The sequence below is a fragment of the Talpa occidentalis genome, unplaced genomic scaffold (assembly GCF_014898055.3).
Source record: "Talpa occidentalis isolate TD23 unplaced genomic scaffold, MPIMG_talOcc4v2.1, whole genome shotgun sequence".
Taxonomy (NCBI): Eukaryota; Metazoa; Chordata; class Mammalia; order Eulipotyphla; family Talpidae; genus Talpa; species Talpa occidentalis.
In genome coordinates, this window is record NW_026555331.1 from 69,672,542 (window position 1) to 69,697,183 (window position 24,642).

The 24,642-nt window shown below is 34.4% G+C and overlaps 1 protein-coding gene across 1 annotated transcript in view; it reads right to left on the reverse strand.

The window, feature by feature from the left end:
- SNTG1 (syntrophin gamma 1) overlaps nt 1-24,642 on the reverse strand; it is a 270,738-nt gene that overhangs the window by 158,472 nt on the left and 87,624 nt on the right. Inside the window, exons 7-8 of the mRNA XM_054691914.1 lie at nt 15,673-15,775; nt 6,263-6,345 (exon numbers count right to left, since the gene is read on the reverse strand). Of these exons, the coding sequence (XP_054547889.1) occupies nt 6,263-6,345; nt 15,673-15,775 (186 nt within the window). The remainder of the gene's footprint in view (nt 1-6,262; nt 6,346-15,672; nt 15,776-24,642) is intronic.

Here is a 24,642-nt window from a genome sequence, read left to right on the forward strand (position 1 = left end):
GAAAACAGATAATTATAAATAAGAGACATACTGCAGGGGAGGACAAGGGAGAGGGATCAGAGGGAGGGAGGAACACAGGATACTGAGGTGATGGTGCACCAGTGCATTGGTGAAGGAAACTCAATGGCGACTACACCTGAGGGGGTGGGGGGAAGCACGTATTGTTTAAACATAAGCAATGATGTAAAACATAAACAATTAATATTAAAAATAAATAAATAAATAAAAAGAAAGTGATAAATAATGTGAGAAATAAAGATAAAATCTACTTTATTCCTATTTCTTTAAATGAAGTACCATTGTTTCACATCCTTGTTAATTTTTGACAGTATAGGATTTCTCCCTTCAGGTGTAGTCACCTAGCTTTCCCACTACCAATGCGCCCATAGTCCTCCACCATAGTTCACTGTGCTCTTCTCCCCATTCTAATCCCTTCCCTGCTGTTCCTGGATGCCTCACATCTATAACACTCTAAGATACTCCACAGTTTCACCACCCACACAACTCTCTGACAGAGAAGTCCATGTCCATCTTTTGGATCTTATAACTTCCAAGTACAAAATATAATAAGGTATAGTTGTCCAAACTAATTACATTTACATTTTAGTACTTTTAAACTCTTCAGAGTTTTACAAATTTAGAAAAGGGGCTTTTGAACTATTTTTTATTGCACTTAAATTCAAATTATGAACTTCCTGATAATCAGTATTGACCAATAAGCTAATTTATGAAAATGGAACTGAAAAAACAAAAAACAAAAAAACAAAAACAAACAAATTCTCTTAAAGTAATATATGCAGTTGAAAGTCAGTTTAAAGATTTTTTAAAAAATATATTATTTATTTATTCAAGCACTGGGTACAGTTAGAAGCACGGGAGGGTGAGAGAATTCACCTGAGCCAGAGTCGGGGGGGCAGAACAGGCAGACTGAGGAAATACACTGCTGAGGGAAGCAGTAGGTGCAGCAGGAGAGGTCTGCACAACATGTGGGGCCCTCACCGGCGGCCAGGGATGGAACCAGCTCTACATAGGCTGCGGGCAGCTTCGCATCCCATCGCTCAACTGCAGTGTCACCAGGGGAGGCCCAAAGTTAGTTTATTAATACTTATTTTGTAATAAAGAAAAACCAGTGGAGTGGTCACTTCAATCCCAAACGGTGCTCTATATTTTCCTTTAAGGTAATATCAGTTGAAACAACTAAGTAAGATAAAGATCATTATTTTATTTGTTTTACATGAGATTAAGATTAGAAAGGACAGTAAAGCATTCTTCAACAGGAATGAAAACATGACTAATATGGTGTAATGGTTAGTATAGATATCAATAATACTTTCTAGTTCCTTTAATTTAACCCTATTTTTTCCAGGAAAAAACTTAACAACTTCAAGACTCAGGGATGGACACAATATGTGGGATACCAACACTTCTAGACTATTATTTCAGACCATTTAAACCTATGACCTACCTGAAACTATACAATACTCTACAACATAATCTGAGTGACTCAACTGGTATGCAATTTGGATACAGTGATGCTGGTGTTAATTGGGAGGAGTAAGAAGTCCATAACATAAATAACTAGCCCCCTTTTAAATATTTTACAGATATCCTTATTTAAAGATATATTTTGAGAATACCTTAGTTTGTTCTGAAAAAAATCATACCTGTTAGTCAGAAAGTATAAGGAAAACTAAATTTTGCATCCATATCCAGTGATTCTCCTTATATATTATTTATAAATTATATGTATTTTTATAATATAAATTATAAATAATTTCAGATTCCCTTTATTATGACTGAAACTATATACAGCATGTTTATATGTCTAGGTGATTTTTCACCTGAAATGATCTGAGCATTATTGTGTGAAAAGAAGTGTGCCGCCATGTGTACAAGAAGTTTTGGGAATGATAGGACCACAAAACACAATAATCCATATTTCTATCTAGATAGAAAAAAAGATGTTTACTATTGGCTAATGAGTTTCCAAATATTCTTGAGTCACCATTAGAGAGTATTCTTGAACTTGAACATATTTCTATCCAGATAGAAAGTAGATGTTTACTATTGGCTAATAAGTTTCCAAATATTTTTGAGACACCATTAAAGAATATTCTTCCCCAGGCCTGTTAAATCTTTGCATTACATTTTGCATAGTAAATATTGCTCACAACAAGAGACAATCACCCATCCTGGCCCTGAGAAGTCCAAATTGCATAGAATATTGGAGCAATGGGCATGAAGGGTGGGCAGGAGAGGAAGGTGCCTTCATTGAATGCCTCACTGTTTCTGCACTGTGCACCTGCTGTCAGAAGAGGCTGCAGGTTTTCCAACATGTGACCACTATGGCCCCTATATTAGCAAAGCATTAGAGTAACAAAACCATGTTGCCTGTGACAGCCATATGCTCACATGTAAGAGCATCACCATGCTCAGAACCATCAGGTCCTTACTTAAATTCTAGATGATAGCAGACAATAGATCTTTTCCCAGGTTCCAGGTTCATCACTTAAAGCTGTGTGGAGATTCCTCAACCTGCTAAAAATGTAGTTACCATATGTCCTGGGCAATTCCACTACTAGGGATCTACCCAAAGTAGATCACAAAGAAACAGAGATTCAAAAGAACACCTGCGCTCCTATGTTTATTGCAGCACTATTTACAATAAGTAAAACCTGGAAACAACCCAAATGCCCAAAAATAGGTGATTGGATCAAGAAGATGTGGCATATATACACAATTGAATATTATTCAGCAATCAAAAAAGATAAGCTCATGCCATTCGCAGCAACGTGGATGGAACTAGAAGAATTATGCTCAGTGAAATATGCCAGAAAGAAAAAGAAAAATATCAGATGGTTTCACTTACAGCAGGTATATAGGGGAACCCAATAAGACATCAGTGTAAAAAATATAATGACAGTACAAAACACAACAAAGCAAAAATGGGTAATTATAAATCAGAGACATACTGCCAGGGAGGACAACGGAAAAGGATCCGAGGAGAGAGGGAGGAACACAGGAGACTGAGGTGATGGTGCATAGGTGCTCTGGTGAAGGAAACTGTATGGGGACTACACCTGAGGAGGTGGGGGCAAGAAAATATTGTTTAAAAATGAACAATGATGTAAAAATTAATATAAAAATAAATAAAATCTGAAAACAAAAACAAATGCCAAATTATGTTACATTCCTGCAACTAAAATAATGTTGTGGGCCTCCCCTGGTGGCACAGCCGGTTGAGCTCAGCGCTGTGAAGCTGTCTGCAGCCTCTGCAGTGCCGGTTCTATCCTGGCCGGCTGGAGAGGGTCCTACATGTCGCGGCAGACCTCTCCTGTCGCGCCCGCTGCTCCCCTCAGCAGTGTATTTCATCCATCTGCCTGTTCTGTTTCCCACTCAGTTTCTGGTGAATCCTCTCACCCTCCTGTGTATCTGGCCTGTACCCCGGTTCTTGTATAAATGAATAAACAAATCTTTAAACAAGAAAACAAACTATTTCTTAAAAATTAAAAATAAAAAATAAAATAATGTTGCATGTCAATTGTACTTTAATAAAAATAAAAAAGGATTTTGTTTCTGTTAATTTTACCAGTTTTATGGGAAAAGTAATATTTACAATCTGTTTTAATAGATTCCAAGAAGTAGTACATTTTGGAAATGTTTTACAAAATACATTTTTGGCAAGGTTTATTGTCCCACAATAATCTCAAAAACAATTATCTTATTAAAATAGGATGCTATACAGGGTAAAATACCAATCCAACTTTTGTTAAGGACCTGACATAAAGTATTAATTAACGTTATATAAATATAAAAAATATTTCTCAGAATCTGGTTAGTTGATTATCTGATTTAAGTCTCCTGGTGAGAAAAAAATCAAATTCCTTTTCTCCAATTATACTGGCAAATTATATGACTCTTGTATACCCTCAAATGGATTACCTCAAATTCCTAGAAGGCCCACATTATATTTTCATATAGCAGGTGATGTTGAGATATTACAAGGCATAGTCCCACAAATAAAGTTCCTTGAAATCTACTAAGGAAATTTCAAAATTTGTTTCCTAGAGTAATTAAGTCATAGCAAAAAAAAAAAAAAAAAATGAAGTTACCTGGACCCAGGACAGAGTTGAGGATTTTTAAACACATAGCAGAACAGAATGTATTTCATTGAAGGAGACTGTCTAAAATAAGCACCCATTCTGTGGAAGTTATGATTTGTAACATACATTTTCTTCAGCATTCCCACTTCCCGTTGTTTTTTAGTGGTGGGTCAGAAGAAAACATGTTTTTGACTACAGCTAATAAGTTTCAAAATGCAAATGCCCTACTCTTAGGTCATATAAAAGTCTACTCCAGATACTGAAGAGAAAAGTGAGAAAGCACTGGGCAGGGGTATAATCCAATCAGACTTAATTCTCTTGAGGGAGGTGAAGCAAGTATTTGTTCTGTAATCTCTCAATTTGTTGTGTTCAATTAAGTCAGATATTAAAAATCTATAGAAACTCTTTTATTCCATGATACTAGAATGCTGATATTGCTATTTTTCTACTTACAGTGCAGATAATTTTATGCATTTTTCTACAGATTTGGGTTTCAAATTTCTCCTCATGGTACTATGTTTCTGAGGTAAAATATTTCTCCTTCCCTGTCTTAGGAACAGAGCTGAGAGGGGGATACTTGTGTGAGGAAGTGGTGGGAAAGCCCTGAAGCAGAATCTGTGAGAGTTGAGGGAAGAAGTGGAAGAGGAGTGCAACTTGGTGAGAAATGTGAGCTTCCCAATATACACCTTCATGGCCCCTGCCCAGGATCTTCAAGGACCTGCCTTTCTACCTCTATCACTGAGTCCTTGACTGCAGCCACAGCAAGGTGAAGTTTGGAAAGCCCTGATTCCTTGGTAAGAGGTTCCTCACAAGAGTGGTAAACTGGGATTTGGGGCAGCCAACACTCCACAACAATTGGGGCCAGGAGTATCATTCCAGTGAAGAAGAAAGAAAGGGTGTCAAAATTATTAAAAGCATCTACATTGAAAGAGAAGAATATGAGCAAAGCAGCTATTAAAGAGGTAAAGATCTGGTTGTAAGAAGTATTTAAAATTGAGAAGGGAACTAATGGGAACACGTCATGTATCTAGTTTCTCATTAGGAAATCAATATTTATGTCACACAGATATTGCCATATTCTAAAGATCAGCATTTTAGAAAGAATAGGTTATATAGCAAGTATTTATCTGGTAACAAAAGTAAAAGAGAAGAAAAGATGAAGTACACATAAGTGTGCTATTTTAACACTTTGGTCTTGTTGAGGGTTCTCTAGGAGAAAAACAAAGACAAAAACAACAAAACAACTAGGAGACCTAAAGCACTCAGTGAAGGTATAATACTTGTGAAGTTAGATACAATGAAGGCCATTAAAAAGAATGAAGCTAAAGATGCTTAAAAGAAATACTTTGAAGTAAAGTGTCACAATTAGGTCAACAATTTCAGATGAAAGACTAATCATAAAATTCAGAAGAAGAAACTATGTTTTGTAGATCAGAATATGTGAAGTAGAAAAATAAAATTCTTAAAATCAGCTCTGCTACACTTTATGTTCATGAGCACAGGGTAAAATTGTTAGAATTATATATAATCAAAGAGAATTGTTTTTTCTTTGGAGTGTGTGAAAGTTTGGAAGGGTGAAATAGAGAGTTTCAAAAATAGTTCTAAAAGAAAAATATGCCTGTTTAATTCAAACTACAAGGACAATAGAAAAAATCATTTTATTAAATGTATATAAAATAAAAATGCCAATTTTACCAATTATTAAATATACATATATTCTAATATTTTCTAACATTCATTACAGTTTAACAAATGTATATATTAGAATTGTTCACTTAATCCCTGGTATGCATGAATTGCTAAAACATCCTAACTAATAATAGTTACTTTGAGCCATAAAATTTTAAAAGAAAAATGATAAAAATCATGTCCAATCATTTAGAAAATAAGTTACATATCATACACAATGCTATAAAGTGATTAAGTTTCTATGGTTTGCAAGGGACTTAATATAGACCTGAAGGAAAAAAATGCATAAAAATGACCTAATTAATTTTTTCAGGGTTTATCATAATAACTAAATGATAATGCAACCATGGATTTCAGATCCATCAGGTAGACCATATCCAGTAACTGTTTTAATATAATATAACCACAATCTTTCTGGGCTGTCATTGTGTTATCTCCTGATTAATATAAGCTATGGCAAAGCATCTTACTGTGTTGTTGGGATGATAGTTGAGATGTAATCCACTGTCACAAAGAGGAGAGGAGGTCCCACTGCTTTGATCACTTGGAGCACCTATAGGAGAAAAAAATCAGAATACCCCACTGGTTAGAATGCCAAATTATTCTGGCTGATGGTTTCTATGCATATATTTCAGAATACAAAGTTGATACTTCCAATTCCATTAATGGAAAACATATTTTCTTTGTGTGTGTGTGTGTGTGTGTGTCATGGTTTTGTTCCACAGGTTTTCCACATTTTTGTTAAATTCATTACTAAGTTTAAAATCCTTTAAACACAATTGTAAATGGTATTGATTTCTAGAGTTCTTTCTTTTCTATTAATGCTTTGCTTATAGAAAAGCAGCGAATATTTACATATTTATATACTATTTTGTAGTGCAGCCTTCCACTTAACTGTACTGATTTATTGTTTCTAATAGTTTTTTTTTCTTTTTTTAAATATTTATTTATTTATCAATTCATTCATTCATTCATTCACTTGTTTGTTTATACAAGCTCTGGGTACAGTCAGAAGCAAGGGGAGGGTGAGAGAATTCACCAGAACCAGAGCGGGGAACAGAACAAGGAGACCTGAAGAAGTATACTGCTGAGGGGAGCAGCAGGTGGGCTGGAGAGGTCTGCGCGCCATGTGGGACCCTCACTAGCGGCCAGGGATGGATCAGGCACAGCAGAGGCTGCGGGCAGTTTCGCAGTCCAGCGCTCAACCGCTGTACCACCAGGCCCTAGATTTTTTTTCTTTAATGGAGCTATTGGGGTCTCTGTGTTTATTATCATGTCATCTGCAAATAATGTTAGCTTTACTGCTTCTTTCCCAATGTGGATTCATTGTGTATATTTCTTTTGCATAAGGATGCTAACTAGGACTCCCCAAAATAGGTTGAGTGGTAGTAGTAGGCATATTTTTCTTTTACACTACTACACTACATTACATCCTTCTCTTGTTCTTGATCTTAGATGAAAAGTTTTCACATTTCCACCATTGGATGTGATGATAGCTTAGGGTTTGTCATACATGGTATTTATTATTATTGAGGTATGCATCCTCATTGCCCTTTCTTTGAAAAAAATTACAATACTATAAGTATAAATGGGTGTTTTATCTAAACAGATGCTTCCTCTGCATCTATTGAAATAACCATGTGCTTTTTATCTTTCCTTTTGTTGATGTGGTAAATTACATCATTGTGTCCCTGCAATAAATTCCATTTGTTGGTGATGTATGATCTTTTTAATATATTGTGGAATTCAGTTTGCTAAGATTTTATTGTAGATTTTTTGACACTATGTTTATCAGAGACATTGGTCTTTAGTTTTCTTTATTTCCTTCCTTCCTTCCGTCCTTCCTTCCTTCCTTCCTCCCTCTCTCCCTTCCTTCCTTTCTTCTTTCTTTTTTTCTTTCTTTCCTACTCTTGCTATCAGAATAATGTTGCTCTTATTACCTGTTTGGAAGAATTATTTTTTTTCTCAATTTATTGAAGGAGTTTAACAATGATAGCTATAAGTTTGTCTTTATTGGTTTGGTAAACTCTGTTATAGGTAAATCAGGTAGTGAAACTTCTATTTACCTTATATCAAAGAGTTTTACAAGTAAGCTAAGTAACTGATGTTATTGTGGCAGTAAAAGCGACCTAGAAATAAATATCTTTGGTTTCAGAAATATATGCAACCTTACAAATTTATTACTTCATTTCATTATTCACATTGGCTTACAATTATGAGCCATATTTAGTGTAAGAATTTTATTTGCAAATTATGTTTAATGTTTTTTTTTAACCTACTGCAAAATCCTGTATTTAGACAACATAATTTTCCATGATGGAAAAATGTTTTCCTGTGCTTTATATTTAATAAATTCTCATTATAAAATCTATAATAGTCAATGTTAATCATTGATGTTATCTAATTTTGTGAAACTACAATTAAACAAAGGCTTCATTTTAATGACTGATAGGCACATGAAAAAATGCTCATAATCAGTTATCAGGGAAATGCAAATATCAACCTCAACAAGAGGTTGAGAGGTTTCACCTCACACCAGTGAAAATGGTCTGGTCAAAAAAAAGAAACAACAGGGGCTCCCTGGTGGCACAAGGGGTTAAGACACAGCCTTTGAAGCAGTCCACAGCCTCTGCAGCACAAGTTGAATCTCCCAGCTGGCCAGGGAGGAACCCACTTGGTATAGTAGACCTCTCCTGGCTCCCCCGTTGCTCCCCTCAGCAGTGTACTTCGGTCAATCTGCCTGTTCTATCCCTCACTCTGTCTCTGGCAGGTGCTCTCACCCTTCCCACCCCATATAGCAGCTCTTGTATGCATAAATATATATATATATATATTTTAAAGAAACAACAAACATTGGTGAAGATATAGAAAAACAGGTGAGGATATAATCTCGACCTACCCCTTATGAAAAACAGTAGGGAGATCACTCAAAATATTAAAAATAGAACTACCATATAATTAATCAATTCTACTCCTAGGCATCTACCCAAAAATGAAAAACAAAACAAAACAAAACAAAACATGAAGACATGTATGCACTCCTGTGTTCATTACAACCTTATTTACAATAGCAGGGTCATGGAAAGAAACTAAGTGACCAAGAACACTTACTCATGTATGAACAATAGAGTATTGATCTACTGAAAAAAAAAATGGACTCTTTCCTTTTGAGACAACATGATGGAAATAGATGGGATAAGGCTAAATGAAAATATTTAGAAAGAGAAAGACAGATAACACATTGTTTCACTTATATGTGAATGCAGAGAAATGAAAAAAAGGGTCAAACAAAACCAAACAATAAATTCTAGAAATAAGTCTGTGAATTTGATGATCCAAGATGGTGAGCAACAGGGAGAAGAAAAAGTGTGATCCTCTATATCAGAATCACATAGAATGTGGTAAACCAATGTTACTTCAATAAACTATATATATATATATATATATATATTTATAATATATACATATATCTTTATAATATGTATCTTATTATAATATATATAAATATATCTTTATAATATGTATCTTATACACACACACATACATATACACACTAGCTCCCTGGTCAGCTGGGGATCTGGGATCTAACTTGTGCTGAAGTCACTGGCAATAGCTGATAGTGCTGTCTTTACCCCCTGGGCAACCAGCAAGACCCCCCTATTGATTCTCAATTTTTATTTGAACTATTACACTTAAATTTAATTATCAGAGTTTGGAGATATTACTAACATTAACTCATGTCCTCAAAAATAAATGTTTTTTTTTTCTTTTCTTTCGTTACTGTAAAAACCAATGACTTTATGCTGTGAAGAGAATCATAAACTGTTCTTGTTTTTTGCTATAATAGCCATATGTAGTTTTTACACTGTTTAATTTTTAAGAATTTCAAAATTTACTTTGTTTTGGTTACTTTGTCTTTTGATGTTTAACTGCATCATCTCCCCCTCAAGAGATAATATTTTGATAAACACTTATTAATTTAAAACGTGCACATTTTGAACTGAATAAAATGAAAAAAAACACAGTTCTGTAAGTGCATCTACAATACTATATGAATTAATTTTAACAATTTAAATGTATGAACAAAAAAAAAGGTAGGTGAAAATTCATTGATCCAACTTGTATCTTAAGAAGTTAGAAATGGAAAAAACAAAATTAAGTTAGAGTAAAGAGAACACAGAAAATAAATAAAATAAATTGTACACTAAAATAAATTGTACACTAATGGAAAAAGCAGTATTAACCAAGACAAAAATGGGCTCATTGAAAGGATTAATAAAATCACAAAATATTAGAACAAAAAGAGAAAGAAACACAAATTAAGAGCGAAAGATGACGCATTACTGAAAACCAACAGAATCATAAAGAAACAATAAAATTTATAATAAGTAAGTTCTTGCAAATAAACTGGCAACAGGGTTACATGTGCAAAAATACTGAAAAAAGATAAAGTTTACTAAAAAAAAAATCAAATAAAGCCTTCTACACATTCAAGACAGAAACTCATACAAAACAAATATTGTACTTCTAGTCTCATTTTACCATACTCATGTATTTATTCAAACATTTAAGAAAGATAAAATGTCATTTTTTGGCAAATTCTTTCTGGAAGTAGAGGAGGAATTGTAACTCAACACTTTCTATGAAGTCATAATAATCCAGTTACTAAAAGTCCACTAAAACACTGTAAGAAATAGACATGTTTATCCCTAATGAACATAGATTTTTAAAAAAGTCTTAAGAATAAGTATAATTTAGCCAATTTAAATACACACTATTTAAAAAAAACATAATATTTACAACCATGTGGTGTTTATGTTAGAAATGGAAGCTTGATTTGTTATCAGAATAAGTTAAAGAAAAATATATCTCAATGAATCCAGGAAAATATTTGAGAGAATTAAGCAGTTAATGTCATACTTAATGATAAAGGATTAGAAATTTGTCCTCTAATATCTTGAGCAAGATAAGGATTTCCTCTTTCAATATTTCACTTAATATTTTATTGAAGGTTTCAGCTATTGCCATAGGTAAGAAATTGAAATTATGGAAATACAGGTTGGATTAAAATAAGCAAAACTTGGGGCCTCCTTAGTGGCACAAGGGGTCAAGACACAACACTATAAAGCTATCCACAGCCACTGCAGCATGAGTTTGATCCCCTTACAGGGAGGTGACCCACGTGGCAAAGCAGACCTCTCCTGACTTGTCCTCTTCTCCCCTCAGCAGTGTATTTCAGTCAGTTTACCTGTTCTGTTTCCCACTCTGTCTCTGGTGAATCCTCTCATCCCCCACACTTCTAGCCTATACCCCGGTTCTTGTATGTATAGGTAAATAAATCTTAAAAAATAAGCAAAACTCACATTTACAGAGGAAACAATTTTATATGTAGAAAAATATGAAGAATGTACAAAATTCCCATCAGAAATAATAAGGAAATTAAGTGTTGTTGCAGAATATGTCAATATATAATCTATGTGTTAGCAACAAATAATTGGTAATAAAATACTATTTACAAGCAAATAGAAAAATTTAAAGTACTTACAATGTAAAGTGCTTATAAATTTAGTGAAATATGAGTCAAACATCCTTACACAAAATGCAAAAATAGTGCTGAGAAAAATTAAAACAAAATGGAAAGTCATATTATGTCTACAAAGTGAGAGTTAAAGTTATTGTGGTGTTAATTTATCAAATTGTATATAAATTTAATTTAGTCTCAATCAAAATTCATAGTATGTTTTTAAATAGAAATTGACATGCTGCTACAAAAGTATGTATCTAGAACAAACAACTTGAAAAATTTGCAAGGTTGAATCATTCATCCTATGTGAAATTTTAAAGGCATTATAATGACACAACAGTCAAACAGTGTGGTTTTGGCGAAAGGATACACAAGATAACAGAAATGAGAAAGTTATTCTTTGATTATTGATGTTTAACTCAAACATTAAAAATGTAATTAGCATATGAAGGTTTAGAAACCTAAACATAAAATTCAATACTCTAAAACTTCTAGAAAATATGTAGATGGATATCTTTGCAACCTTGGAGTGGGGAGATATTTCTTAGAGAAAATATAGATAAAAGTAACATATAACATCTACAAGAAAAACAATAACAATGGGATAACATTTTATTTTGTCAAAAATAAAAACTTCTGCAAACATGACAATTTTAGATAAAAAGCATAGTTATCCTCAGACTAAGAAAGAATATTTGAAACACATTCAGCTAAGAAATTACTTATATACAGAATATCTTTATATAAGCTTGCAGAATGATAATATAAAAACATACCAATTGAAAATGGCAAAACATTGGAGCAGACATATTACTAAATAAAATATGCAAATGACCCACAAGGTATGCAAATAACATATGATAAGAGGCTAATCAGCACTAGTTTTCAGGGAAATGCAAATTAAAACTACCTTATGTTTCCATTATTTATGCAATAAAATGACTAAAGTATCTTTGACTCTCACATATTAAAATAAACAATATAACCAGAGTTCTCATACAATGCTAAAGCAGATGCTGAGAGGATTTCAAATACATGCTAATTTGAAAAATGCATATGGCAGTTTGTTAACAAACTAATTATATGTCTATATGACTCAATAGTCATACTCAGTACATATAAAATAGTGGCATAAAATTGTAAGACTTTCAAAAGCCTATTCATAAAGCTCACTGAAGCTTTGTTTACAATAGCAAAATATTGGAACAATTATGTTGTCTATCAACAACAGATCTTTAAAAAATAACATAATCATGTACTGGAATATTGCATATTGTTTACATGGTGAATTACAATTCATGTACTGAATTGTACATGATTACTTAATGATGGAAGGTGGGTATACAAAAGTAAGTAAAGATTCCATTCTAAAAAGGTTCTAGAAGCCAAAATAAATATGATGATAAGAACATAAATCAGCCAAGTAATCAAAGGAAAAACGAAAGAAGGATCTAAGAATTTCTACTAACTTTGAGTGTGGAGTAAAGATTTATATACTGCTTCTTTTTATTTAACATATATATAAAGTATCTTCTAAGGTATTTGAGAAATGCAAGTGAAATCCTTGAATTGTCTGATGATTATTTCCTAGAATGATTTTATTGAAATGTGCAGAGGTTTAAAAATATATTGTTCTAGAAAAAGAAGAAAAAGAAGGCATAAATAGAAAAATAGAAAAAGAAGGCATAAATATATTTATAGGGACATATGAATACACTATGTGCATATAATTGTACATATATACATATATATGCTTATGTAAAATTAAAATAAATGAATGGTTATTTCTGGGAATGTCATTTACTTGGAGGAAGCACAGAGGTATGTCTTTGATTAAAAGGAATCTATATTCCTTTAATAATCTTTTCCTTGCCTGATTACGTTAGCTAGGACTTCAAATACCATATTGAACAGTATTGGTGAGAGTGTCTATCTTTGGCATGTAACTGATCTTAAGGGAAAAGTTTTCAATTTCTCACAATTGAGTTTGATGTTTGCTGTGGATTTGTCATATATGGCCTTTATTATGTTGAGCTATGTTCCTTCTGTACCCGTTTTACTGAGTTTATTTTTTTGATCATCAATTGATGGTGAAATTTTGTCAACTACCTTCTTTGCATCCATTGACATGATCATAAAACTTTTGTCTTTCCTCTTGTTTACATGGTGAATTACATTGATTTGCATATGTTGAACCATTCTTGCATCTCTGAACTAGATCCCACTTAGTCATTATATGTGATCCTTTTAATATATTGTTGAATTTGGTTTGCCAAGATTTTGTTGAAGATTTTTACATTTGGGTCCACAAGGGATATTAGTCTGTAGTTTGTTTGTGTGTGTCTGTGTGTTTGTGTGTGTATGTGAAATTCTTGTCTACTTTAGAACAAAAAAGATACCCTACTGAATGGGAGAAAGTATCTGCAGATGATAAATTCAAGAAGAAACCAATTAATATCCAAGATATATAACTCACACAGTTCTACAAAATCACCCAATCAAAAATGGGCAGAAGTGCTAAATAGGTTATTTTTATTAGAACAGCTAACAGGCCAAGTAAAAATTTTCAGTATTGCTTATCAGCAGATAAATGACAACACCACAATGAGATAACACCTGACTCCTGTGCCAATGGTCTATATCAAAAACAGACCAAAATAACAAATGTTGGCTAGGCTGTGTAGAAGAAGGAACACATATACTGTTGGTGGGGATCTACAATGGTTTAACCCCTATTGGGAACAAAATGAAGAGTTCTCAAAATATTCAAAATAGATCTACCATTTGGTCCAGTAATTCCACTCCTAGATATCTACCTGAAAAAAGCAAAAGCATAATTCAAAAAGATATATTTACTCCTATTTTCATTGTAGTATTGCTTATAATAGTCACAGTATAGAATCAACCTAAGTTTGCAATGGCAGAACAAGAGATTAACATGGTTTATATACACATGATGGAACAATACACAACTACAAAAAATTAAAAAATGAACTCTTTTCATCTTCAACAACATGGTGGAATTGGATGGGCTTATGCCAAGCAAAATAAGTTAGATGGAGAAAGACAAATATTCAACATTTGGTTTCAATTATATATGTAATGTAGAAAAACAAAACAAAATGACTAACAAAACTAAACCAAAACAAACCCTAGAATCTGAAGGCAGAACTGAAGATACTAGATGGAGAGGGGAAGGGCAGAGTGTAGATAAAGGGGTGAGGTCCAATGTTGTATTGTAAAGGCCTACTGATTCTTTGATGGCAGATGTAGTGTGTTAATTTATCTGAGGAGGTGTGAACCTATTTTCTGAAATATATACAATGTTGTAAACTAATGTTACCTCAATTAAAAAAATGAATAAATGTAAATTAATGAAAGTACATAATAAGTAAATGCATACATTCATCACAACTAATCCAACTGTTCATTTAATACATTTGCAATTCATTGCACACAAATGATATGCAAATTTAAAATATATTCTTCAATTTTACCAAAAATATTACATAATGTACATTTAGTTTTATAATATGAAATTTGATACATAAATGTTTAAGTGGCTTTTAAATTTATTACATATATAAATTTATCTATGATATAAATATAAAATTTATTTCCAGAGATTAGTGCTTCTTTCAAAAATCAGTTCATATTCGAACAATTTAAACCTACAGGCTTGTTTGTAAAATCTTTTAACTGAGTGAGAGTTTACCATTTTGTAGGTAGAGAAAATATATTTTTCAAGTATAATGAACGAAATCTAAAAGAGATGTTCATTTTTTCTTCTCCAATTATAGTCTGGAATATAACTGCAAATATGGTGAATAAATCCTGAAATAAAAATAACATCGGTTTCCTATTCATAAGGGTTAAAAAATGCTTAGTAATATAAAAAAATGTTTGTACTCAGGAAGAAATCCAAACTTTATAAATAAATTACCATTGCCATTAAGAAATAATAGTTTTGAAAGTAAATATGGGGCCTCCCCGGTGGCACAGCGGTTGAGTGCTGGGTTGCGAAGCTGCCTGCAGCCTCTGCAGTGCCCTTTCCATCCCCGGCTGCTCCCCGGCCACCGGAGAAGGGTCCCGCATGGTACGCAGACCTCTCCTGCCGCCCGCTGCTCCCCTCAGCAGTGTGCTTAAGTCCTTCTGCCTGCTCTGCTCCCCGCTCTGGCTCTGGTGAATTCTCTCACCCTCCCGCGCTTCTGACTGTACCTAGTGCTTGTATAAATTAAATAAATAAATAAATAAATAAATAATAAATAAATAAATAAATAAATAAAAGCATCTTTTAAAAAAAAGAAAGTAAGTATGATGATATGAGCATTTTACCTATTCTTCATAAATGCTTACATGCACAGTCTTCATTCAGTGGAAGTTTGAGGAAAGCAGGTGCTCGTTTTAAAAATGAAACTGTTAGGGTTACTTCTTCTCCAGCATTCCGAAGAACCTGAACCTAAAATAAAAAAGAGTAAGAATGATTCACATATTCACAAAATCAAATACACACACACACACACAAGCCTTGAAATGATTGTTTATTCCATGTCTTGTTTTCTCCAATGGGAGCAATGTTCATGAAATATAGAGGCAATGCATTCTCTAACATTGCAGGAACACAGTCATCAATGTTCTTCCAATTGCCACCATTCCACTGTCCTCTGTTGATTCACATGTTATCTTCCAATCACATTTACTGATGCTCACTTGAATGTTTAGTGCATATTAGTCAAATATGAGGCTTCAAAATGTAGTACAAGTCACGTAATTATAAATTCTAAAATATTTGGTGAGACATGGAGAAGAAAAATGTGGTATACACATGCACACACACACACACACACACTGGATGACTACTAAGCTATAAAAAAGACGAACTTTTGTCATTTGTAACAACATGGATGTGATTGGAGAGTATAATGCCAAATGAAATAAGTCAGAAGGGCCTCCCTGGTGGTGCAAGGGGTTAAGCACCGCACTATGAAGCAATCCACAGACACTGCAGCACACATTCGATCCCTGGCCAGCCAGAGAGAAACCCACATGGGGTAGCAGACCTCTTCTGACTCACCCGCTGCTCCCCTCAGCAGTGTGTTTCAGTCAGTCTGCCTGCTCTGTTCCCCACTCTGTCTCTGGTGAATCCTCTCAACCTCTGTACCTCTGGCCTGTACCCCAGTTCTTGTATACATAAATAAATCTTTTAAAAATTATTGGATTTTTGGGCCTCCCCGGTGGCGCAGCAGTTGAGTGCTGGGTTGCGAAGCTGCCCGCAGCCTCCACAGCACGGGTTCGATCGCTGGCTGCTCCCCAGCCACCGGAGGAGGGTCCCACATGGCGCGCAGACCTCTCCTGCCGCCCGCTGCTCCCTTCAGCAGTGTACTTCGGTCCTTCTGCCTGCTCTGCTCCCTGCTCTGGCTCTGGTGAATTCTCTCACTCTCCCGCACTTCTGACTGTACCTAGTGTTTGTATGAATAAATAAATACACAGATCTTTAAAAAAAAAGTTTAAAAAAAATTATTGGATTTTTTTAATTAAAAAATATTGAAAATCTATTCAGTACCCATGAAGATATACAAATAAATGAACTTGAGGATGTTTACTACAGTTAATGCAAATTAAATAAAATGTTTTATTTCATTCTAGCAGTTTTACAAAAAATATTGTTTTCCTATTAATTTATTGTGCATATTATTTCCTTTTCCATGCAAACTTGGAATAATGTTGGAGATTCTTCTCATTAACACACAACACTTTCAAATTACAGAAACATTAAATAGTTTTATTAAAGTTAATTTCTCCAAAATTATTTAAGAGAAGTATAAGCACTATTAAATGGAGTCAAGAAATTAGGGAGTTATTTATAACAAACATAGATAGAAGAGTTATATATTTATAAATTTAAAATATCACACTAAGAAAATAATTAAGAATAGTAAATGCTGCTTCCCTTAGCAGTATATTTCAGTCAGTCTTCCTGTTCTGGTCCCCATTCTGTCTCTGGTGAATCCTCTCACTGCTTGCCCCTCACTTCTGGCCTGTACCCAAATTAGTGTATGCAAAAACAAATAAAATTATAATAAATTATAGGCTATCAAGATAATTTAGAATAACTAGGTTCTTCCAAGAAAGAATAAATTCCAATTCCCCTGACCCTCCCTAATAAATACACTTGTAAACCCTGTCCAAAAAAATTCAAGAGACAGCTAAAGCAGAACTCTGATTGGTAGAAAGAATAAGGAAAGAAAGAACAGCACAGAGGTGGAATGTCATTTTTCATATTTAAATTTTTTGCTGACTTATTTTTATTTGTATTATTGTATATCAAAGGAATGTGGATTTAAACACTGTATTTGATTTAGAGCTATAGATTCACACCTCGCAGCCATAATCAGAAGTGGGATTCATTAAATACTCCTAACCAAAGATAAGATATTTATTCACTGATGGTTAAGATATTTTTTATACATTTATTGGCAACAGAGATTCAATCCAGGAAAATTCATTCCAGCTTCTCAGACATCATCCACTGGGAGCAATGGAAGCCCCTAGGATACAGACCAAAGAAGCACCAAATGGCCTCTAATGATTATGTATCAGTGAACCACAGTCTATAAAATCAGGGTAGGACCTGTGTTATTAACAACACAAATCCCCACTTAACAAAATCTTAAATAATAATCAACATCCCTGAATGTATTGATAATAAGCAAAATGACTAGGATACAATAAAATGACATGTCATATCATAACTGGTGATTGTTTCATATTATATTTTTTTATTTTTTAAACACTTTATTTTGTACAGCAATTTTAGTTTCACATCAAAATTGAAAGTCCCACAGACCTTCCTCCCACATGTACATTCTTCCCCACTGACAACATGGCACACTGGAGCAGTATATTTTTATATGAGAACCAACACTGATACACCATTATTACCCGGAATCCATATGCACTTTATAATTCATCTTGATTATTTCAATTAATTCCAAGGGTTTAGATTCATGTACAACTGGATGTATCTACTGTTATTATATCATAGGCTATTGTAACTGTCTTACAAATTCACTGTGTTCTGCCTATTGGTCCCTTTCAGCCACTCCAACACTGAGGATTGTTTAATTGATGAAAAGAAATACTCTGCTTTACCTGAAAATACTTTAGACACACTTCAAAAAGCTAAAAAACAGGGCCTCCCCTGGTGGCGCAGGCGGTTGAGCGCTGCACTGTGAAGCTGTCAGCAGCCTCTGCAGCACCGGTTCGATCCCGGTCCCCGGGATGAGGGTCCCACATGGCGCGGCAGACCTCTCCTGTCTCGCCCGCTGCTCCCCTCAGCAGTGTACTTCTTCAGTTCTGTTCCCCGCCTCTGTCTCTGGTGAATCCTCTCACCCTCCTGCACATCTGGACTGTACCCCAGTTCTTGTATAAATAAATAAATAAATCTTAAAAAAAAAAAACTGCTCAAAAACACACATACCTATATACACGTTCACATACATACCTTCAGTGGCAACAGATGGAGTTATCCAGCTTATGAGATAATTAAGTTTTTGCCTAGTTTGTTAGAGCAAATAATGTTTAGATCTCAAGAGAGGATGGTAAGTACGACTTTGCTCACAGATAACATTGATGGAAATCAGTTACCTAGCATTTCACATTAACGCCGTTCTCCCCCCGGATATATTGCTAAGTGTATTAAGTAATGTCCTTAAAGTCCTGGTCATGGAAAAAATGAAATTAAACATGATTTTGAGGATGGTTTATTATTTATTCATTTATATTGAGGTAATTTTTATTTATATCATTGTTTGCATAAAGAATTACAGTAATTCCACTCCTAGCTACCTACTCCCAAAATTAAAAACAAACAAACACTAATTTGAAAGAAATTTTTCACTCTCATGCTTATTGTAGCACTATTTATTTTAGTTAATCTGTGGAAACAAACTAATTGCCCCAGAACCGAAGAGTGAATCAAAAAAAATGTGGTATATATACACAATGGAATGATACAAATGGAGGTACATTTCTAACCAATTATTTTGTTTTAACATGAAAAGTCACAGCAAAATGTGTTTCTCATTATATGTTAAACAATGAACACTAAAATTCTAATATTTCTGAATGTTTTCAGTTGCAGCCTAAAAGTTCAAGTATGCTTTATTTTCTGGATTTTAGTAAATATTATAATTAAGAAGAAAGAAAGGCTGAATAATAAATTTAAGCTTTATTAACTAGAAGATGACAATATAATACTTTCAACATAGAAAAAATTACTTTCGGGATACAAGACTGTTGAAACATTTGATCAAAATTTACTGAACTATGTAAAGCTATAACAAAAAACTAATTTCATTATTTGTAGTACTCTCCCTATTGAAACAAGATTCAGTGTAGTGATGGTGGATGAGAAATCACATTGTATGAGTTGAGCTTTAATTTAACAAGTAGAATACATCCTTAGCGTGTTCATATGGCTAAGGCTATTCCTTTTTTTTTTTTTTAATCTTTATCTTTATTTTACCATTTTCTGGGGGGAATCTTCATATTTTAATTTTAATTTTGGGGGGTTATATTTTGCTCTTCTATATGTGCATGTGTTTGAGTTACATGATGTGGCAATTGTGGATAGTACTGCTATATACCTAGGTGTAGATAATTCCTTTTGTACTAACATTTTGATATTATTTGGATAAATACCTTTAGAGGTATTGCCTGGTCATATGGAATTTCAATTTTTATTTTCTTAAGAAACACCATACCACTTTATATAGGATCTGCAATGACTTCATTCCTACTAATAGTACATGAGAGTCCCTGTTTACTACAACCTCACCAACATTTGTTGATGCCATTCTTTTTTATATGGGTCATTCTCACAGTGTCTCAATGTAGTTTTGATTTCCATGTCTTTTATAATTAGTGAAATTGAACAATTTTTCATGTCTATAGGCCTTCTGAATGTCTTAAGAAAAATGTTTGTTTTGAGCCTTGCCCATTTTTTGTTTGGCTTGTTTGTTTTTGTTTTGCTTTATTTTTGATGGACTGTGTAAGAACTTCGTAAATTTTGGAAATTAGACCCTTGTCAGATGTATGATGTGCAAACAATTTTTCCCATTCTTTCTATAGACTGCTTTTTTTGGTTTTTGTGATGGTTTCTTTTGCATTACAAGAGCTTTTTCCACTTAATGCAGTCCAATTGTTTATTCTTTGCTTTTGTTTCCTGTACTATATATTTTTTTAAGATTTATTTATTCATTTACACAAGAACCAGGGTATAGGCCAGAAGTGTGGGCAGGTGAGAGGATTCACCAGAGACAGAGTGGGGAGCAGAACAGGCAGATTGACGAAATACACTGCTGAGGGGAGCAGCGGGCAAGACAGAAGAGGTGTCTGCTGCACTATGTGGGATCCTCACCAGCCGGCCAGGATAGAACCCGCTCTGCAGAGGCTGCAGACAGCTTCACAGTGCAGCGCTCAACTGCCTGCGCCACCAGGGGAGGCCCTGTTTCCCTTACTATTGAAGTTGAATCCCCAAATATATATTTGTTGTAGATCTCCACAACTATGTCCTCTATATTTTCTTTCAAGATTGCTTTAGCTCTTAGGAGCCTCTGTGATTTCATGTAAATTTTATTATTTTTCTGTTTTCTTGAATGAAATCATTGGGATTTTGATAGTTAAAACATTGTATCTGTAGATTTCTGTTGGCAATATGTCTATTTTAAAGATTTATTTATTTATGCATAGAAGAACTAGGGTACAGGCCAGAGGTGTGTGGGGGGTGAGAGGATTCACCAGAGACAGATGGGGAGCAGAACAGGCAGATCCACTGAAATATGCTGCTGAGGGGAGCAGAGGGTGAGTCAGGAGAGGTCAGCTGCACCATGTGGGTTGCTCCCTGGTCTGCTGGGGATTGAACTCATGCTGCAGAGGCTGTGAATTGCTTCATAGTGCAAAGCTTAACCCCTTGCACCACCAGGGAGGCCCAATATGTCTATTTTAATGATGTTAATTCTTCCAATCAATGAATATACCATATATCTTTCCATTTTGTTACTTCTTCTTTTATTTCCTTTCACAGAGTTTTATAATTCTCAATATATTGGTCCTTATAGAAATATAATTTAATTTAGCATATTAATTTTATTTCCTACCACCTTACTGTATTAATTTACTATGTCTAGTAGCTTTTTGATAGACTATTTTGTATTCTCTATGTATATTAGCATGTTGTCACAAAATAGTGACAGTTTCACTTCTTTTCCAATTGGAATTTCATTTTTATATATATATTTTAAGAGGAATCCCTTCTTTTTTTAAAGATCTATCTATCTATCTATCTATCTATCTATCTATCTATCTATCTATCTATCTATCTATCTATTTATTTATACAAGCACTGGGTACAGTCAGAAGCGCGGGAGGGTGAGAGGATTCAGCAGAGACAGAGGCGGGGAACAGAACTGAAGAAGTACACTGCTGAGGGGAGCAGCGGGCAAGACAGGAGAGGTCTGCCGTGCCATGTGGGACCTCGTCCCGGGGGCCGGGATAGAACTGGTGCTACAGAGGCTGCGGGAAGCTTCACAGCCCAACACCCAACCGCTGCACCACCGGGAGGCCCACATCTTAAGTCTTAACCCCTTGTGCCACCACGGAGGCCCAGTTGTCGATTTAATTCTGATTTAATTTTGGAGGTTGTCTGAGTGTTATATATGTCCATTTCTTCTGAGTTGTCTGGTTTGTTTGCTCAGAGACTTTTTGTAATGGATTTTTACAATCTCATGTATTTCTGTAGTGTCATATTTTTTTTTCTTTCATTTCTGATTCTATTGATTTGGCCTTTTTGTATTATTCATTTTTTTATACTGAAAAGGGCAGGTTTATTTATAAAAATTCAAGAGTGCTTGCACAGACATAAGCGGGCAGAGAACTATCCCTGAAGGGGACAGGTTTGTTTAAAGAGAGGCCTTCAGAGTCATAGGTGGGCAGTCTTGGGAAGTGAGCTATTCTGCTCAGCAGTTCTGCTGCTTTGCAAAGGAAGAAGGTCAATGAAGAGAAACACTTGCATAGTCACAGGAGTATAGGAGAGCTGCTGCCTCTCTTTTAAGGCGAGCAAGAAGTTTGTAAGTTTTGTTTAATTTTTCAAAGAACCAACTATTGGATTTGCTGATCCTTTGGACTGTCTTTTGTTTTCTATTTCATTTATTTCTGCTCTAATTTTACTATTTATTAACTTTGCCTGGTGTTTGGATGATTTTATTATTCATTTTATTTTTCCTTCAGCAGCATGCTTAGATGGTTTATTTGAGATTTCTCCTATTTTATTATGTGTCCCTGAATAGTTATGAACTTCCCCAGTAATACTGCTTTTAGAGTACCCTATAGGGTCTACTAGTTTGTTTTACCATTTTCATTAGGCTCTAGATATGTTTGATTTTTTTATTTATTCATTGACCCACAAATTGTTCAGAAGTATTTTGTTTAGTATCCACATGTTGTATTTATTCCAGTTGTTTTTTTTTTTTTTTTTTTTTTTTTGTCATGGTTAATATCTAGCTTCATAGAATTTGGTCTGTTAATGTGCTTCATATAATTTCTATTTTCATGTACTTTCTAAGACTTTTTTAGTGTTCTACTTTTATGTTCCAGTATGTGCTTGAAATCTTGAAAATGTTCCAAGGGTACTAGAGAAAAAAAAAAAGTGATTTTTTTTTTTTTTTTCTAAATGGAAAGCTCTATAAATGTTCCACTATGTCTGTTTGGTCCAATGCTTCATTTAAGGTCTTTATTTCTTTGTTACTTTTTCTATCTGGTTGTTGTAGCCCTTTGTTTAGTGGCTTGTTGAGGTCCAACAATGGTTATATATTTTTTGATGTATTTTTTAGATCGGTGAGGAGTTGCTTCATTTTACCAGGTATTCCTTTATTAGGTGCATAAATACTAAAAAAAAATTATATCTTCTTGGTGAGATGTACATTGATGGTTAGAGAGTGCCCATTTTTGACCCTAATTACTTTGTTTATTTGAAAATCTAGTTTATCTGGTGTGACAATAGCAGTTCCTCTTTTTCCCTTTGAATTATTAGCATAGTACCTTATTCCACCCTATTATTTTTTTAAAGATTTATTTATTGGGCCTCCTTGCTGGCGCAGCTGTTGAGCATTGGGCTGCAAAGCTGCCCGCAGCCTCTGCAGTGCTGGTTCGATCCTGGGTCGCCGGGCGAGAGTCCCTCATGGTGCACAGACCTCTCCTGCCGAGCCCGCTGCTACCCTCAGCAGTGTACTTTGTCAATCTGCCTGCCCTGCTCCCCACTCTGGCTCTGGTGAAGTCATTCACCCTCCCATGCTTCTGACTGTACTCAGTGTTTGTATAAATAAATAAATAATAAATCTTTAAAAAAATAAAATTTTGGGATTCTTTCTAATTCCTAAAAATACTTATTTAATACACTCTTTAAGTTTGGGAAATTCTAAGTGAGTATTTCTTTGAATATATTTCTTCCCTTGTTTCTTTCTCTTACCTTCTGATATCCCCATTATTCTTAAGTTTGTTCTTTTAAATGAGTTTGATATTTTTCATAGTTATTTTTTTTTCTTTGTCTTGATTTTCTCTTTTTCTAAACATGTTATTTTTTCATTTGAGGCTTCTGCATTGAAATTCTTTCTTTTGTCAGTTTAGTTATATATTTTTAAGATTTATTTGTTTTTGCATATACAAGTACTGGGGAACAGGCAAGAGGTGTGTATGTGTGGGGAGGGGTGAGAGGATTCACCAGAGACAGAGTGGGGATCAGAACAGGCAAACTAACTGAACTACACTGCTGAGGGGAACAGCAGGCAAGACAGGGAGGTCGGCTGCACCATGTGGGTAGCTCCCCAGTTGTGCAAGGGGTTAAGCACAACACTATGAAGCTTTCAAAAGCCACTGCAGCAAGAGTTCAATCCCCAGCTGGCCAGGGAGTTTAGTTATATTTAAAGAGCCTTCTAAATTTGTCTGCATTTCATTCTTCTATATTTAATCTCTGTGGTGAAGAACAAAACTCTTTTTGTTCCTGAGTCTCCTTTTCTAAGTTCTTGCTTATATGCTTTTTATTGAACTTCCTACTCTTTTGAAACCTTTGTCTCCTAGGTTATTTATTTCTGTATCCTTTCTATTTGTCCCAGGACTTCTGTTCTTCTTATTTTGCTTTTCTATGTGTTGTGTGTGTGTCTGAGTGTGTGAGTGTGTATGTGTGTGTGTGTGTGTGTGTGTGTGTGAAAGAGAGACAGACAGACAGACAGACAGACAGATAGACACTTGGGGATTTAATTTTAGTTGTTT